The sequence below is a fragment of the Oxyura jamaicensis genome, chromosome 5, assembly GCF_011077185.1.
Source record: "Oxyura jamaicensis isolate SHBP4307 breed ruddy duck chromosome 5, BPBGC_Ojam_1.0, whole genome shotgun sequence".
In the NCBI taxonomy this organism is placed as follows: domain Eukaryota; kingdom Metazoa; phylum Chordata; class Aves; order Anseriformes; family Anatidae; genus Oxyura; species Oxyura jamaicensis.
Genome location: NC_048897.1, coordinates 48,272,969 through 48,289,903, shown reverse-complemented (window position 1 = coordinate 48,289,903; position 16,935 = coordinate 48,272,969). Strand labels below are relative to the sequence as shown.

Genomic DNA, 16,935 nt, shown 5'->3' with positions numbered 1-16,935 from the left:
CAGGGGCCAGCTGAAGTACTGTGGCAGCTGAAGTACTACGGCACAGCTTTGCCAGGGCGATCTGAGAAGTCTCTTGGTTCCCCTAACTGCTTGTGACATGAGTAAAGTGAAATGCTGTCCTCTGCCCTTGGTGAGGGCTGCTGCTGTGCCATGCTCCTGCTGCTGGGGTTGGTTGTAGCACGTGGAGAGGCGCTGGATGCCCAGGCTGTTGTTGCACTGTTACCAGCCCAGCACCCCAAAATCACCGACAGGACAGCAGGGAAGGACAGGTTTGGGTAGGGAAGTAGCACGGCCATGCAGCTGGAGAACAAGGCCTACATCACCGTGAAGAGGAACCTGGCTCTCCTTAGATTATAAATGGCAACCCTGCTGCTACCTCAGCAGCTGGCCAGTGCTAAACCTGAACACGCTCCTTCAAAGATGCGGGAAGAGGCTGAGCCCGAATCCATGTTCTGTCTCATTTCTGCCCATGAAGTAACAGCCACGGGCTTGCTACTCAGGTGCCAGAAAAAGCTCCAGCTGCCCAGGGCAATCGAGGGCAATGAGGAGCTCTGCTGGGCGGGCTGCTGGTTTTAACAGCAAGCCACCGCATGTTTGAGCAATGCGTCACTGGTGCTGGAGCTTGGCGTCTGTGGCATGAAGGAGCATTGTGGGCACCAGAGCCATCGGGCTGCGGAGCACTTCGCCTTGAGGTAGAAAGAGGAGATGGAGAAGTGCTCAGCAAAGAAAGTTGTACAGCCTCATCTTTGGATGTGCTGCAGAAAGGTTTTGCCCAGTCCCCGAAGCTTGGGTTAGCTCCGTGGCAGAGCCTGCTGCATTCAGACCTCACATTGCGTGTCGGCTGCACCCACTCTGTGTCTGGCAGAGCTGCGCTGGGAGCATGCTTTGATTTCTGCAGGGAACGAAAGGCTGACGATAAGGGTTTTCTTCTTGTTGGGCGTTCTCTGCTTTGAGTCACTCCAGCCGTGATGCAGGCTGCCAGCGGCGCCAGGTGTGAGTGCAAGCACTCGGTCAGGGGCAGAGCACCAAGTGCCCAAGGGCTGAGTTCCAGGTAGCAGGGATGGCTGTGGAGACAGGCATGTGTGTGGAAATGCAGAGATTCAAAACAAGTAATAAATAATAATAAAAAAAAAAAGGGCATGGCATGGGCTGAAGAGGAAGCAAGCTGGGTTTGCATTCATATCACTGTGGTGCTTCTCAAGTCACCGCAGGGACAATGCGGGGTGGGAAGTGAAAGTAGGCATGCGTTTAAAAGCTGATTCCCAATGCACAGGGATGTAATCTTGATGTGCAAGTAGCTGCTGGGTCATGGTGTGGTTGCGTTCCTGTTGTGGCCTAGCACAAAGTAGGCTGCAGCACCATCCCCGCCATCCCCACCCAGCGTTCTCTGCTCTTGCCACCCTAGCGTGGAATCATTTCTCATGCAAAATCATGAAGAGGTTTGCAAACCATTTGTGAAGTAAAGTGCTGTGAAGTCTGCCTGAGAACAGAAATGGGAGACAGATAAACCACGTGTGTGTGCTGTCCCAAAAGTGCAGAGAGGACAGAGGTCACCTATTGCTCCTTGTCTGCCTAGCCTATCTAGAACAGTGCCAGAAATTCATCAGTTTTAATGTATCTTTTGTGGTTGATGCATTTCAGCATGTAAAAATTAAAATAATTCCATTTTTGGTCCTTTTTCTCAGGACAGTAGAGAGTGATTCTGCTTCCCCTGAGCTTCTGTGGTCTTCCATTAGTCCTCAGTCAATTATTTATTGATGGGGAGAAGATCTGAAAACAGCAGCCTAATCTGAGAGTAGCGGTACTTGACTGAGTAGATGGGTCTGGTGTACTCGATGACTGAAGCCACTGGGATTGTCAATAACATTAAGAATCGCTTTCCTGCCACAAAATAAAAATATACCCTTGTAGGTGGAGTGTGCTAAGCTTTGGTGAGGACATGAGCTAAAAAATAATGCACTGCAGATGTCACCTGGGTGTTTGTACCTCTAGCAAGCACAGACAAAGGGTTATATGAAAAACATTTTGCCTTCAGGTTGGCTGACTTTGGTATTGTGATAAACAATGTGTATTGTTGTGCAATTCTGTCCTGTATAAACATGGGACGTTTAGGGACAGTATTGTTAATTCTAACAACTTTTGATTTGGTGTGGTGTCATCACAACTCTCAGCAAAGATTTCTCTCTGTTCTGCCTGTTGTTTCTTGCCTCCCTAGATTAAAAATCAGTGAGGATTTGCGGTGTCTTCTTCTTGTAGAAAGGGATTTATAATCAAAAAGCATAAGCATATAGTAAAGGCTAGTGTGAAGAAGAGGGACCTGAGAGTTCCAGATCTTCCCCAATTCAAACAGTAAAACCTGAGGGTCCTGAGATCTGTGGTGCTGGCCTGAAAAAGGGTGAGTTAAGAAGAGTTGTCACAGGTACCTTCTAGTAAGCAAGGTGTCCTGGTCCTGGAAAGAAGAGTGAGCACACAGAGTCAGTGTGAAGTGGCTCAGAATCAGCCAACTGAAAGGCACACGGGCAACATCCCCAAATTTCCAACATAGCTAGAGCTCGCTGCCCGCCAAAGTTAGTCATTATTCCCATTCCTGTCCTGAAAGTGCCCCTTGTGCTTCCTTTATGCAAACTTCCCAGTCTCCTTCCTGGAGCTGGTACTCTGTGTGTTGGATTATGAAAGGAGAGGGGCTCTGAGGCAGGGCTTATTTTTCACTTTCTGATTCATTTGTTTCGCGTCTTACAGGAAAGGGGAGTTGGCAGCCTTCTCTGCGCAGTGACCATGTCAGCTGAGCACTGACTCCTGCTCGAAGTTCCTTCTGCTGTGCTTGCAATCAGCCAGCAAGCTAAGGCAACTAATTTGGAAACTTAACTGCCCTTGCCAGCTGGTGAATCAAATTTTAGAGGGGCCGAACTGCCTTGGGAAAGCTCCCGTCCCTGCGTGAACTGGAGAGGGAGCCCTGACCAAAGAGACTCGTGGGCAAAGGAACTGATGCAAAGCAGGGATGAGAAAGGCCAGCGTTGTTCATGGGTGGCTTTGGGCCTGTTTGCTACCAGCATGGCGTTTGGGGTGGCACATGAGATGCAGTCCGTCCCTGTCATCCTGGTGCAAAGCTGGGAGGAGTCCCCAGAAGTGGGAGCAGGATTGCAGGGAGCCTGGCATGCCCAGCCAGGAACTGCACCCGGCTCTGCCCTGCTTATCCAGGATCCCTGGGCTCTGCAGAGCCTGGAGTGAATCACCTGTAATGAGGGAACAGCAACACATGAAATGAGAACTTCTTGGGATAACAACCCATTTGCTAGGCTCTTGCAAATACCTCTTCCATCTGATTTCACTGCTGCTATTTAAGCGATTGTTGTGGCGAGAAGCAGAGAGATCAGAGCAGTCAGGAAAGCACTTAGTGCGCCCACGGGTTTGTCGAAGTCTTAGAAAAAAAGAACCACTGATATCAGGGATGGTCTCAGTCCTTACAACAAACATCTCGAGACAGCATCTCCTAGGAAGTACGTTTAAAATTTGTTCTGATGGGGCTAGGTGGTACCCCCTCCAGCACAGTCCGTGCGTTTTATGCCCACAATGTATCACTAGCACTGACCCTGCTCCTTCATCGTGTGCGTAAAAATTCTGTGGGGAGGGTGAGATTTTCAAAACCATCTATTCTGACCCAGTAAAATGCTTCTTTGAAAGTTAATACTAAATTTGGCAGTGGAAATCCAGAGACCAAAGCTTTTTAAAAATCCCATCTGAAAATACAGAATGCTTTTGCCTTCAGCATTGTTCAGTCAATTATAGGAAGGAGATTAGTGCCTGTAGCTTTAGCTTTATAAATCTGGATCTGTAATTCAGAGCCTTAATAAGGTTAAGTAATTTTTTTTTTTTCTCCTAAGGGCTTAATCCAAAATCGACCAAACCTGACAGGATATCTGCTGATTTCCCTGGATTCAGGATGAGGGTCAGAGTGGAGTGAATCTTAGCCGTTTGTATGAATATGGAGAAGCCTGACTAGACGTACAGGTTCAGTTCAGGAGTGTCTTCTTCCCCACAAAGCCCTGCTGGCATTACAAATACTAGTACAGGTTTGTTTGCTGCCCGAGCTGTTGTCAGAGGCAGTCTGCACACGTGATCATGATGGATGGTGCCACTTCTTTTTTATTTACTTTTTTTTTCCTTTTGGTATTTCCTTGAGTGAAACGTCCCTCCTCAGAGGCTGAGTGTGGGGAGGGCAGATTTCACGAGCAGCTGTGAGATTAGCAAGGAGAGCTCAGAAGAGTCGATTTGGTTTGAGCTACCGTCTAATTCCCCCAGGGCAGGCTTAGTGGCAGACAGTGGCGAAATGGGGACGTGTGGCTGTGCTGCTGGAAAGAGGAGCCTCTTGAGCAACGTGGTCCTGCTCTGATCCTGCTGGGACAGGGTCTCAGAGCAGCTCTAGGGTGGGCTGTGGGCCGCTGGTGATGGTTAATCATGTTGGGTAACTCTTCCACTCCATCTTGAAGCACTGAGACCACGTTGTACAGTGGGCACGGGCCTGATTTCATTTTAATTTCTGTATCAGGCTTTGAATCGATGTTGCTCTATTTTTGTCAAGGTGACATAACAGGCTTATGCTTTTTAATCTCTCATGGCACCATCCGTCATCAGTCCACATCTTATTCTTGCTCGTGCATTTGGGTCTCAGGCCTGTTGTACACCTCCTCTGAAGACCTCAGGCAAAGGGACTCACAGAAAGAAGGGTTGTGTTTGGGATTTTTTTTTCTCTTTCCCTCTTTTTTTGGCAAGGATAAAATAGCAGCTCTGTTGGGAGCAACTCAGCAAATGATGGTTTCTGGGCCAGCAAATTCCAGCGTTGCTGCCCAGTGGGACCGAGGAGTCTATCACAGGACTAGGCAGTCAGCCTGGCAGCTCATCCGGAGAGGGTGTGCGTGGTGTGCATACCAAGGCTGGACACGAAGCCTTTTTCTGTCCACCCCTCTCCTTCCCGCACCCAATGGGAGGACGTTTGCTCTGGGATTCTGCGAAATACCTCGAGCGTAACTCCTTTTTCCTGACAAGAATACCACATAAAAGTGTGGCGAATAATGCATGTATTGTATACATGTATATATACTAAAAAAAAGAAAGGTATGAGCACACATGTGGACATATAAATATATATGGATTGCGCCATCTTTGGGATTACTCCAACGTAGCAATCTCCAGCGCGTCTGTGTTTCAGCAGTAATGACCCCGGCTCTCTGCTGCCCCATTTCACAAGAATGTCCTTCTGTCCTTGTAAAGGTGCCTTTGGAGACTGTCACTAGCTCACTCCCAGCTACCGTGGATACGGTAAAGGGGAAGCTCTTGTAGGTGTGCCCGACCCTAGAGGGACTCGAAGCACCTGCGGGGTCCCCCTGGATCTGCGCCCCTTGGGTTCGGACCCACCAACGTGATGGGAGCTTTGTGATTACACACTGTGGTGCGCCGAGGCTTTTTGTAGTCTGTGCCTGTATGCTTTAGCCTAGCACTCTAATTTAACTGGAGGATGAATCATGCCCATTCATCTCAATAGCAATGAAATCACGTCAGTAATTGTGTTAGCTTCCACAGACACTTTGCTGAAGTGCCCGGAGGGAGGGGAGGTGGGACTGCTGATGTTTCAAACCATCGGAGAGGCCCTGGATCCCGAGCTACGCCAGCTGCTCTGCCCTAAGAGGAGCCAGCCCCTTAGGCACGAGCAGCAGCCCGGGAAGGGACCGGCCACGGGAAGCGGCTCGCAGAGGGACCCCGCCAGCAGGAAGGGGTCAGGTGGACAGGGAGCCTGGAGCGCCGGGCCCAGCCCATCTCTGCCAAACCCCAAATGGCGCTGCCCTAACCTGGGCAGGTGGCTTGCAGGAACTTGTCCTTATGCTCGGAGGGCTGCTTGACTTTGAGATTAAAACATAATAATAGAGCGCTCCTGGATGCAGGTGCTTGCCAGTCAGGGTTTAGGCTGAAGCCCAAGTGGCTGAGCAAGAATAGGTTTTAAAGCTTAATCAGTCCTCTGCTGAGTGCATGGGGCTGATACAGAGCGCCTTTGGACATGCTGATGGGCACAGATACAGGGGGCTGTGAGGATCTCCTTGTCTTGCCTGAGTTCAAACACCCACCTTGCCCTCCAGAAGGGCCCTTGGTTGTGCTTTGGCTTCAGTTTTCAGAGGTCAGCCACACATCCTGGCTTTGTGTCTGACCCCGACAGGAGTGCGTGTTGCATCACCGTGTGCCAGCCTGGTGTCTGCGAGAGAGGTGGAGCCTGCTTCGGAGGCCGGGTGGCCAAAATCCATCACACGTTTCTCCCGACGCACAGGGCAGAGCATTTCAGAAGGTTTTTGTGCTGAATGCCAGGGTAGGTGGCTTAAGTGAGGCAGAGAAATGTCACGGGGCTCTGATGTGCTCTGCTGCATTCCCCCTCCACAGCCCTCCGTGGACTGGGTAGATGTGTTGTGGGGTGCTGAGGGTGTAAAATCCCCAGGAATGGTGCTGGGCTCCTGGCTGGGGAAGTGCTCAGGTGCTGAGATGCCTGTGGGGTCGACCTTCCCCATGGGGCTCTGCTCCCTCCCAGCCGCACAAAGCAGGCAGCAAGGACAAGCGGCTGTTAGCTGTTACGTGGCCTAGCAGGGGGTGATAATTTTCAGAGTTTCACGCACTTCTACCACTTATCCTGGGTCTGAATGTTACTCTTGTGTCATTATGTTACATTTCTGCTTTTACTTTGTTTCTGAGAAACGCAGAAGTTCAGTTTGGAGCCGCTGTGGCTATATTTAAGGCCACTAAATGGCTGAGTGTGGTCAGCTTTTGAAAATAACTTCTGGTTGTTAGGACAGCGGAGAAGGGCACCTTGCTCTGTTTCATTCCTACTTTCTGCTATGAATTTATTTAAATATACCGGGAGAGATCTTCCCTTCACTGCTGTCCCATGACACTGCAAGTTGCGGTACGCCTGCTGTGGACAGGCTGTCTGTGCGCACACCGGCGGTCTGAAAGAGTTTGTCACTGCAAGTCAGAGGCTGGTTGGAAACCAAATGGAACGCTTTCTGTAGCCACAAGAAACTTTTTTTTTTCAAGAAAACCAGAAGTTGAATTTACATTTTGCAGTCCCTGAGCTGTATTTTCCTTTACCCCATGCAGTACCTGGAAGGATGAAGCATGCAGCTCCGCCATCCTCTTCCGCATTTAATTGTAAAGCTGAGGCTAGGAGAGATCAGGATTGAATCCCACAGAGGTCTAGGGACTGAGTTGTGAAGCTGTGGGTGCATAAAGTAAGGCTTACTCTATCAGCACGTCAGCCCCAAGTATTGCTGTATATTAATGGCCGCACACTGGTTAGATATTGTACAACGGCGCAGTACGATACCTCCAGGTCTTCCTTCAGTTCTGTGCTTTCTGTAAGCACAATGAGATTCTTGGAGCTATGGTGATTTTCCCCTTTAAAGAACCACAGGAGCTGAACTGGAACAAGCCTCCAAGGCTGAAAGGGAGCAAAAGCTCTTCCTTTTTTTTTTTTTTTTTTTTTTTTTTCAGCAACAAACCTCAGGCTTTCAAGCTGTCTTCCCAAGTTTGGTGCAGCCTGATCTTTTTTTGATCTCTGCTTTGTGGCTTCCTTTTTCAAAGGCTGGTAACCTGGTTTTTCATTTGTGATTTCAGTATTTCTCCCTACCCTACAGATGTGGCAGCAGCTAAACAAATATCAGTAGCTCAGACGGGGTTTTAAGTCTTAGCTCTGATAGAATATATTGCAAGTATCTTTAGCCAGTATTTTCTACTACCTGCTGAATCTCAGCTATGCTGCTGCTTAGGAAATTTGCTTAAGTCTTCCTTGATGAATTTCTGGTTATAAATATGAATTTCTGGTTATAGAGATTAACTTGACCATAAAAATAAATAATGCCTGGTTGTTATTTGAAGAATGTGGGAGATGTGAAGATTTGCATTTTCTGAGAACGAAATGTTAAGCACCAGCGAGTTCTCTAAAACCTAAAACACGTGGGATTGGAAATTATTTCCAAAATTCCTTAATTCCCTTCCCAGCCTTAGTTCCCAAAGTGGTATAAGACCTTGGGAACCAAACCTGGAGATCCCTATTCCAAAACCAATGGGAATGGCATTGTGAAACAATTATTTTCTTTGAGTTTGGCTGTTGAGCCCTCAAAATTTAGTGTGGGATGGAAGGAAGGAAGAAAAGAAGGAAGAAAAGAAGGAAGGAAGGAAGTTGCTTCAGTTGGGCCCAAAATAGTTGTTAGGACTTTTTAAGAATAATTTTTTTTTTGTTTCCAAGAGAATGCTGGTTTCAAGTAAAATAAAATATTACATTTTTAATGTTATGTATGTATGCAAAGGAAAATTGGAGCACTGTTAGCTTTGCATGGTTGTTTAGGGCTTTTCATAAAACAGAGACCTCCTCCTGCTCCCCTCATGTAATGGAAGTGTTGGTTTAAGTGCATTGACCGCAGCATTTGGAGCAGGGCCTCCATCCTGGAAATTCTTCCTCTTAGTTAAGTATCTTAACAACTGTGCTATTCTGCGAGCTAAGTGTCTTTCATTCTCCTCTGCTGAAGTTGTTTTGTTTTACAAAAAATAATTACAATCTCACTGGAGCAGCAGGAGTTGGAAACGTGTATTGCTCTGGCTTCCAGAGCAGGCAGTAGAAACACGTTTTTCTCCATCACGATGGAGATTTCAGTATTTCTACAAAGTAAAATGACTTCAACAGAAGAGATGGAGAAAAATCAAAATCTAGTCCCTGCTTTCAAGAGGGGTTTGAATGCACATTTGCTCATTCCAAAGGGATATCTAAATGACCTTGCATGATGAAGAATAAAAAATCAAAAGGTTCGCATTCAGAAATGCCAAAAATAAATCATTTGGCTAAGTCCAGGTTTGGGTATTTTATTTTAATTGTATATGTACAATATAAATACGCATGCATATTTTCACATTTGACTGCAGCGTTATGCTACTTGCAGCTATGTTTGTGGCTAGCTGCTGCTGCTCTGTATCTTCATCTCTTGCGACTAAAGTATTTGCCTTGAGATGGGATCACCGAGCTTTTACAGGCTTTAATCTGGGCTTTGGGATTACCAAACCTGGAAGAACCTTGACATGAGCAGTTCAGACTGGAAGCCATTTTCTGCTGCCCCCACTCCTGCAGAAAAGATCCTTACTACATTGCAAAACAGGGTGGTGAAGCCAAAAGAGGGGAAAAAAATACAAAGCCTCATCCTTTAAAATATATTTCTGTGTCGTGACTTGATCCGAGCAGAGCGAGTGGCAGGTACTTGTATAACACCTATTCACTGGCAAAGCTCTGTGGTGCAGGGGTATCGTATTTGACGTGCTTCAGAAAGGACTGGATCATCTGCAATTGTAATTTCATTTTTTTTACGAATGTCAGACTCGAGTGGCAGACATATGAAGAACACCTCTTCCAGCAAGTGACGCTTAGGCAGCTCGTTTTGTCATTTCTTCTGGGCCTAGAATAAAATGATGCCGTTAAGCCGATGTGCCGTAACTGCGTGTAAGGACAAAGCTGCCTTTCTGAGTTGGGATGAAGTCTGTTTTCCAAGGGAGGTTTGCCAGCAACGGGCTTAAGGCAGAGTCTCATCAGGACCTTAGAAATGCAGCCCTCAGAAAACCTTTCTGCTGTTATTGCTTCATCGAGCTGCTAAAAATATTGAATGGAAAATGCAAGTATTAAGGAAATGAGGTAGATCTGGGCTTTGTGAGCTGGATGGCTTCCAGTTTCATCAGCTTCCCGGAATCCTTGCTGCTCAAATGAAGAGCTCCTTGTAAATCTTAGAAACCTGTCAGTGTTTTTCCTCTCATGTGACGGGCCTGGCTCACGTGGTGGGACACACGGGGAGCCCTGTCAACGTAAAGCCACAAGCACCGAGCGTATGACTTCTGGAATTGCTTGAAGCAAAAGCTGCACACCATGTGTGAGCTCTCCCGGAGAAAGCTTTAGGCTGGGCCCGGGGTAGCCAGAGGGAGCTGCCTGCTGCCATGCTGGGCCTCGAGGCCTGCGCCAACGGGGCCTGCGGGGCCTTCTTCTGTGGGCCCGGCAAGGCATTGAACAGCCCCTTTGGTCGCGGGAGGTCCTCTTCTGAAGTGAAACACACGTAGCCTGAGCAAGTGAGAGGAGATCAGTGGCTTGTTACCGGTTATGTGAAAATAGAAAATGCAAGTTTTAGGTTTCACGTTTCTGGAAAGAAGCCGGGAGAAGCCAATAGCCCAACTGCAGGAGACAACAGGCGTTCTTAATGGATTTAACATGCAGCGCGGAGCAGCCAGAGGGCTGGAGGTTTGCCTCATGTGGTTAAAACTCCACTAGCTCAGCAAGAGGCAGACAGTTGAAATTTAACGGCAATTACATCCATAGAGCCTCTCCGGGAGGATGCAGCAAGCGCAGAGCGCTCGTGCACCTGCAGAAGCTCCTGTGTGATGAGGGCAGTGCGTTACAGAGCCGGCAGGGACTGCAGGCTTCCTGCAGCACGTCCTGCGGGGCAGGAGCTGACAAGTGGCACAGCATTCGGGGATCTGGTCCGCAGAGCAGGCCCCGAGTTGCCGCAGCATCTTGCCTCTGCTCCTCAGGCTCTATGTGCAGGACGGTAACCTGCTTGTTCAGCGCAGGTACGTGACTGCGTTTCTGCTGGCTCAGACGTACTGAAGGCGTATTTTGAGGTATTCCCAAAGCACGCCAGGTCATGGTGGGTGTTCTGGGGAGTATGGGGGAAGTTTGGAAGGGGGATCTCCAAGCAAGTTCACCAAAATTCCCCTTCCAGTCACATGTTCAGGTGCACCCTCCCCCAGAAGTCAGACCTGCCCAGGACTGAAAAGGCATTTGCTGCATTTAAAAGCAAGCCAAGAATAAACTGCGCATTTTAACCACATCACTGCAGATTCCTGGAAACAAGGCCTGCCTTTATGCTCGGAGGGCTTCCCTGCTCTGCCAGTAACCACAAGGAAGAGCAACAGGAGCTTTGACTGTAAACCGCTGTTGAAGGCATACTGTCATGGACGAGCACATACAATACCTCTCATTGTGCTCACCTAATCCGTAACAAGACAAGCCTTTGCCCACACAGCTTAACGGCCATTTTTAATTCTAAGAAGGGGAAAAATAAGTATCTTCTGCTGAGCATCCCACCCAGAGCAAACACTGCAGCGTAAGACAAGCGTGGGCACTGTCCTAGACCTCCAGACTTCACTGGCCACCAGTTAGCCAGCCTTCTGGGACAGGCAGCATCCTTACAGAGGAGTTTTTACTGGCATCTGTACTATGTTAAAAGCTGGAGAGAGAGGATGTTGTATGACCTTAGGATTAAGATCCTGAGCTGGAATTCAGGAAGCTGGTGTTCAGTCCTAGCTCTGGTGTACACGGGCAAATTCTTTACCTCCAACCCTCGCTTTCCCATCCATTCAAAAGAAGCTAATAATACTTTTTCTTATCTCTTTAGGGCAGGATGTGGCTCTAATTGTCTAGCATGATGTGGCACAGATCTTTCCACTGTAACAGTGACGTTGCAAGAGAGCTTGTCTCAAGCTCCAGGGAGGCTTCGGGTGGTGGTGTGGGCTGTAGAAATGTTAGTGCAAGACAGAGCAGTCAACCGCCTGATTGCCACTTCAGGATCATAGACAGAGGATGAGCAGGATCAGGCTGGATCCAGATTTCAGCTCTCTCCAGGTTTTCATGTTGGTATGGAGATGCCACCTATGTTACCACCTTCCTCATTGCAACCAGAGGGCAAAATGGATCAAGTTCCAACAAAGATTTCATACAGGGGTCCTGAAACCCTCAGACGTATTTACTTTTTTAATTTCTATCTGGGCAGCCAAATATCTTTGAAAATCTCAGTAAAATGGTGGTAACATTTCCCTGCTTCAGAGCTGCTGTGAGGACTGCAAAACTCTTGGGCAAAGGTTAGCCATACCTGAGAGAGTTTCTGTGGAAGAGCTGTGACCTGGAAATTCATTCTGTGACAGAGATGTTCGAATGCATCTTGTGCAAGAAGCAGCATAAACTTATATCCAAGCATGCTCAATCATCAAGATACCTTTTCAGCCCCCACTGGTGCAGTTTTAATCCAAAGCTGGAAACAAAAAAATTAAATGCACAAAGAAAAACTAGAAATGTGACCTATTTGCAGTCCCATCGTAGCTGCTTTCCTCCATCTGTGACAGTGCCTAGAGCTCGTCTGACAGCTGAAAAGCGGAGGTGCCAAGAGCCAGTATGTATTTTTAGGAAGGCATTGCCTAAGTCTGCAGATGACCCTGTGCTCTCTGGTAATGGTCCTGACAGCACTTAGGACTGCGGGCTGATCCCTGAGGCAATCTCCCTGATAAGCTTTGTAAGGGCTCTGTCATTTTGGCAGCCTGCTTTTGATTAGGTGCTTGCAGGCTGTTGCAGGTGAGGTATTGGAAACCATGCTTTTCCGTGGTTTGTTCTCTATGGCATTTGGCTGCAGGACTCTCGTGACAGGAAGCAGGTATGAAACGAGGAGGCACTGACCCCAACAAGCACCACAGGGGAAGATTGGTTCTTCGTTAGCACAGTCTGGCTGGGATCGGTACACGTGGGAAGACTTGAAGGCTTTACATCCCGTGCTGGCTGAAGCTTTACCCTGCCCACATGGCACTGTGTTGGCAGGGACTTTATTTCCTTCTCAGCTTGGACAAAATGCCAGGTGGGATTTATCAGTCAGGTCCACCCCTCTAAGGGCAGTCCTGGAGCTAAACCCTACACCTTGGGAGAAGCGAGGATCTGCTCCCCGCCGGCGCGGCGCTTTGCCGAGCTGGAGCGTGTCGTGTGCGGCGCGTTTTGCTGCATCAGAGCATCCTTACGCAATTTGACAGCTCTGGCAACCTCTGCTCCAGTGAGTGAGTCCCTGAGCTGAGTGAGCAGGAGCTCTGCCAGTCGGGCTTGTGGTGCGTTTGGAAAGCCATGTGGGCGAACTCGTCTAGTACCTGCCCATGTTAAATGCCGTTCGGCAGAATGATGTTTGTTCCTCCCTCCCTTTTGTAAGAGATGAGGCAAAAGAAAACCCCTCCTGCATGACTTCTGTTTATTTTTTTATGATGATGAGGCTTGTCCAGTTTACAGGTTAAGCTTGTGAGGCCTGGGATGCAGCCTCCAGTTGTGCTGGGGCCGCTCCAAGCACGTAGCAACCTGGTGAATGGTTCTCGTTACAGGGACTTGAAGCTGGACAACGTGCTGCTGGACTACGAGGGGCACTGCAAGCTGGCAGATTTTGGAATGTGCAAAGAGGGCATTCACGATGGCATCACCACAGCCACCTTCTGCGGTACACCAGACTACATTGCTCCTGAGGTACAGGGAAGCTTTCTTGACCAAGCAAACTCGTTTTTGAGCAGCTGGTGTGCTCTTTGGAGTCTTTGGCTACACCTTATTTGTCTGCTGGGTGCAAAGTTTCCTAGGCACCAAGATAAGCATGTATTTTCCTTAAGGAAAGGTGAGGTTAAAAGTGGAGCCACAGCTGTAAAAAAAAAAATAAAAAAAAAAATGAGAAAGAGGCACACACACAGATACTGTCCCAGTTTGATTTGGAAGGAGATTGAATTCTCCCTCGTTCCCCCGTTCCATTTTCTACCTGCTCCCCTTCCTTGTCGTTCACCAACCTCACTACAAAATTAATAAACACCTCTTTAAGAAACAGCTGTCCTCCAGATGCTGCCTGATGATTTTTGTCTGTGGTTGGCATTTGTGCCTTCTTACACACTCGTGCTCCTTCCCCTCCCCAGCTGAAAGTGTTGCTGTTGGAGCCGTGTACACATTTCTTCCTGGGGCAGGGAAAAGGCAGTGTCAGCCCATGCACGTGGCTGCTCCACCACTTCTGATGCTCAGCAGGGTAGCTGAAATGCCCCTTTTCCTCCTGATAAAACCTAGCGTAATTTCAAAGACATTGTTTCCAAGATGACCCAGTGAGCAGCCAAATTAATTCAGCACTTGTTTGATGGATCTGTTGTACTTTAGTGTAGAGCAGGGGGTTCCCAGGCTGAGGTCACATAAATGTTCCTGGACATCCAGCCAGGCTAGCAGAGAGAGCTGTTAGGACACAGCAAGATCTTCTGCACTGATGTTTCCAAACCTGTTTTCTTCCCTTGCTCAGTTTAAGAAACCCCAAGGGGTGATGTTTCACTCCCATCCCTTTTTCAGATTCTGCAAGAGATGCTGTATGGCCCTGACGTTGACTGGTGGGCCATGGGTGTGCTGCTGTACGAGATGCTGTGCGGCCACGCGCCCTTTGAAGCGGAGAACGAGGACGACCTCTTTGAGGCCATTCTGAACGACGAAGTTGTCTACCCGACGTGGCTCCAGCAGGACGCAGTGGCAATCCTCAAAGCAGTGAGTTCCCTCGGCCACTTGTCTGCATCCCTCTCCTGGCTTTCTTCAGCCTAAATCTAGCAAAAGAAAACAGGGCTGGGGGATGGGCACTCAGAAATTGTAGTTTCCCTGACCCTGACCCTTTCTTATCTTGGAATGAAGGATAAACTGAAAAAAAAAAATCCTGCCACACTTCAGTGTGTTTGCATAGTTATGTCCTTTATACGGTTCAGCAGCCAACTTGGCAGGCAGTGTGTGCATGTCTGCTTCTCTGGGCATTCCCTTGCTGGCTTAATGATTTACTGCATATGGTCATCTTCCAGAACAGAAGGAGCAGGTATACACGGTATTATCAGCTGTAGCTGCATGACTGCACAAGGGGTAATGGTTTTGAGAACAAAAGGATAGGTTTAGGTTAGATATAAGGAAGACATTCTTCACAAGGAGGGAGGTGAGGCCCTGGCACAGGCTGCCCAGAGCAGCAGTGGCTGCCCCATCCCTGGCAGTGCCCAGGGCCAGACTGGATGGGGCTTTGGGCAGCCTGGGCTGGGAGCAGGGGTTGTGCCCATGGCAGGGAGCTGGAACTAGTTGGTCTTTGAGGTCCATTTCAACCCAAACCATCCTGTGATTCTGCAGTTCTGTGATTTCCATGTGACCAGAGTGTCAATGAAGTAAAGTCTTCCTGAAAATCCTTTGCTGGACTGCTGTCTGCCTGCATGAAAAGATTTTTTGTGTTTGGGGGGGGAAAGAGGGTCTGTACAGCAAAGAGTTTGAGAAGAGCTGTTGCTGGCTGCTCCTAGTCCTTGTTGTAGTCCTAGCATGTATTCCTGAATTTTCCCAGGATCTCTCTTATCTTATGCCTCGTATCTTTGCCTGCGACACGGGAATGAAACTTTCTAAGATTTCAGGCTGTGCATGTACAAACACAGCCTAGCGTACTGGAACTCCCTGGCTTTGTCATGAATCAAAAGGTGATTCAATGATAAGGGTGTTAACCAAGGAGCCGGGGGACCTGACTTGGCTGTTCAGCTACTGACTACTTCCTGCTGATGATCACATCACTTAATACTTTAAAGCACTGTGAATATACATCCATTTAAGTCTTAATACTGCTAATTTTTGTGGTAATAGAGGGCCAGAGAAATAGTTGGATAAGATAGCAATTCATAATAACATGTACAGAACTGACTCAAAGAAATGGGATAATGAATGATTTACAGGACCATTTAAAAGAGATGAGAGTTTGGTTTTGTCAGATCTTTAATCTAGTAGCCAGAAGTTGGAAGATTGCTCCTGAAAGCTTTCTGTCAGATAGTAAATCAGCAATTACATGCCGCAGCTGAAAGTGCATCTAATAAATTTGACAAAAATCAACTGAGTGTAAAGTCCACTTCTTGAGGAGGCAAAGGGTTGTGTTCTGAAATCACAGGATGTGCTCAGGAGGTATCGCTTGTCATGCTGAAGGCCCTCATGGGCTTTGGAAATGATCTACAACAATTTGTAATTAAAAATTGAAGTTCTGACTCATTGCCATTTCTGTTGTTGGATTGGTACTCTCAAGTATGTGAGTTAAGTCCTTTTCTGCAATGACTGGTAACAGTAGAGTAGATTTGTGGCGGGTGTCTTGTATAAAAGTGGTAGAATGGGGCCAGATGCTCATCATATCTGGAATTTCATATATTAAAATACGGTGTGCATTTTAGCCTCTTAATGAAGAAACGCTTATTTTCCTAATTCTGATTGGAACCTCACAGAGCCAGCCAGCACAAACTTTATTCACACCAAGCTGCTCTAAGCCATATTCAGACCCAAACTTTCAACAGCAGATCTCTTCTGGGATTAGCAAACAACAACATGAGGAGTGCCGCTGGTGAAAGGAGAAGCACTGTGCTTCCAGGAGACAACTCTAACTCCAGGGAAAAGGCTGAAATTTAGAGCAGTAGCCAGGAGCCTTGTGGTTAACTGATGGCAGGAGAGAATTGAAATTTTTACTGGACCTTCAGTCCTACAGTGTTTCCTTTCCCTGGGTGGCTGCTACCTGGAGGTGACTTTTGTGTCGAGTTTTATAGCACTGCTGATAGTTCACTGCAGCCTGAATTTCTGCAATGTCTCTGTGGCTGCTTTTGGGTTCAGACCTGCTCGCTAGAAGAGCTCCTTAATTCCTTCTCTTTCTTGTGGTGTTTTAGAAGCATCAGAGCATGTTGACTTTAACAGGAAGGAAGCGTCCTGTCATGAGATGCTCTGGGCTCTAGATTAAAATGAAAAAAAAAAAAACACATGCCTTAATTTCTTTTGAATGGTAACAAATGCGGTCACTGCTGTGTACTATATTTGCCGTGTACCGATAGTATGTCAGTGTGTCAGTAGGACAGTATTTTTAGTAGTCAGTGTAACACAGAGTGGGGAACCCATTTTGTTTGTTCCCTTGTAGCTATTTTAACAGAAGATACTAGGTTTTCTAGCTGCTAAATGAGTAGATTTGCTTATCATTACTTCTGATGTTGATGTTATTTTTAGTAAATATAACATCATTGCTGTGTGAGCATCTTTGTTCACACCAATAATCACTACTGGGTTTATCTCAACAGAAA

General features: G+C 47.6%; 1 protein-coding gene across 2 annotated transcripts in view; it reads left to right on the top strand.

Moving 5' to 3' along the window:
* Positions 1-16,935, top strand: part of PRKCH (protein kinase C eta) — a 115,811-nt gene that overhangs the window by 82,830 nt on the left and 16,046 nt on the right. For both annotated transcript variants that reach the window (XM_035328470.1, XM_035328472.1), the window contains 2 exons: positions 13,192-13,330; positions 14,177-14,365. In XM_035328470.1, the coding sequence (XP_035184361.1) occupies positions 13,192-13,330; positions 14,177-14,365 (328 nt within the window). The remainder of the gene's footprint in view (positions 1-13,191; positions 13,331-14,176; positions 14,366-16,935) is intronic.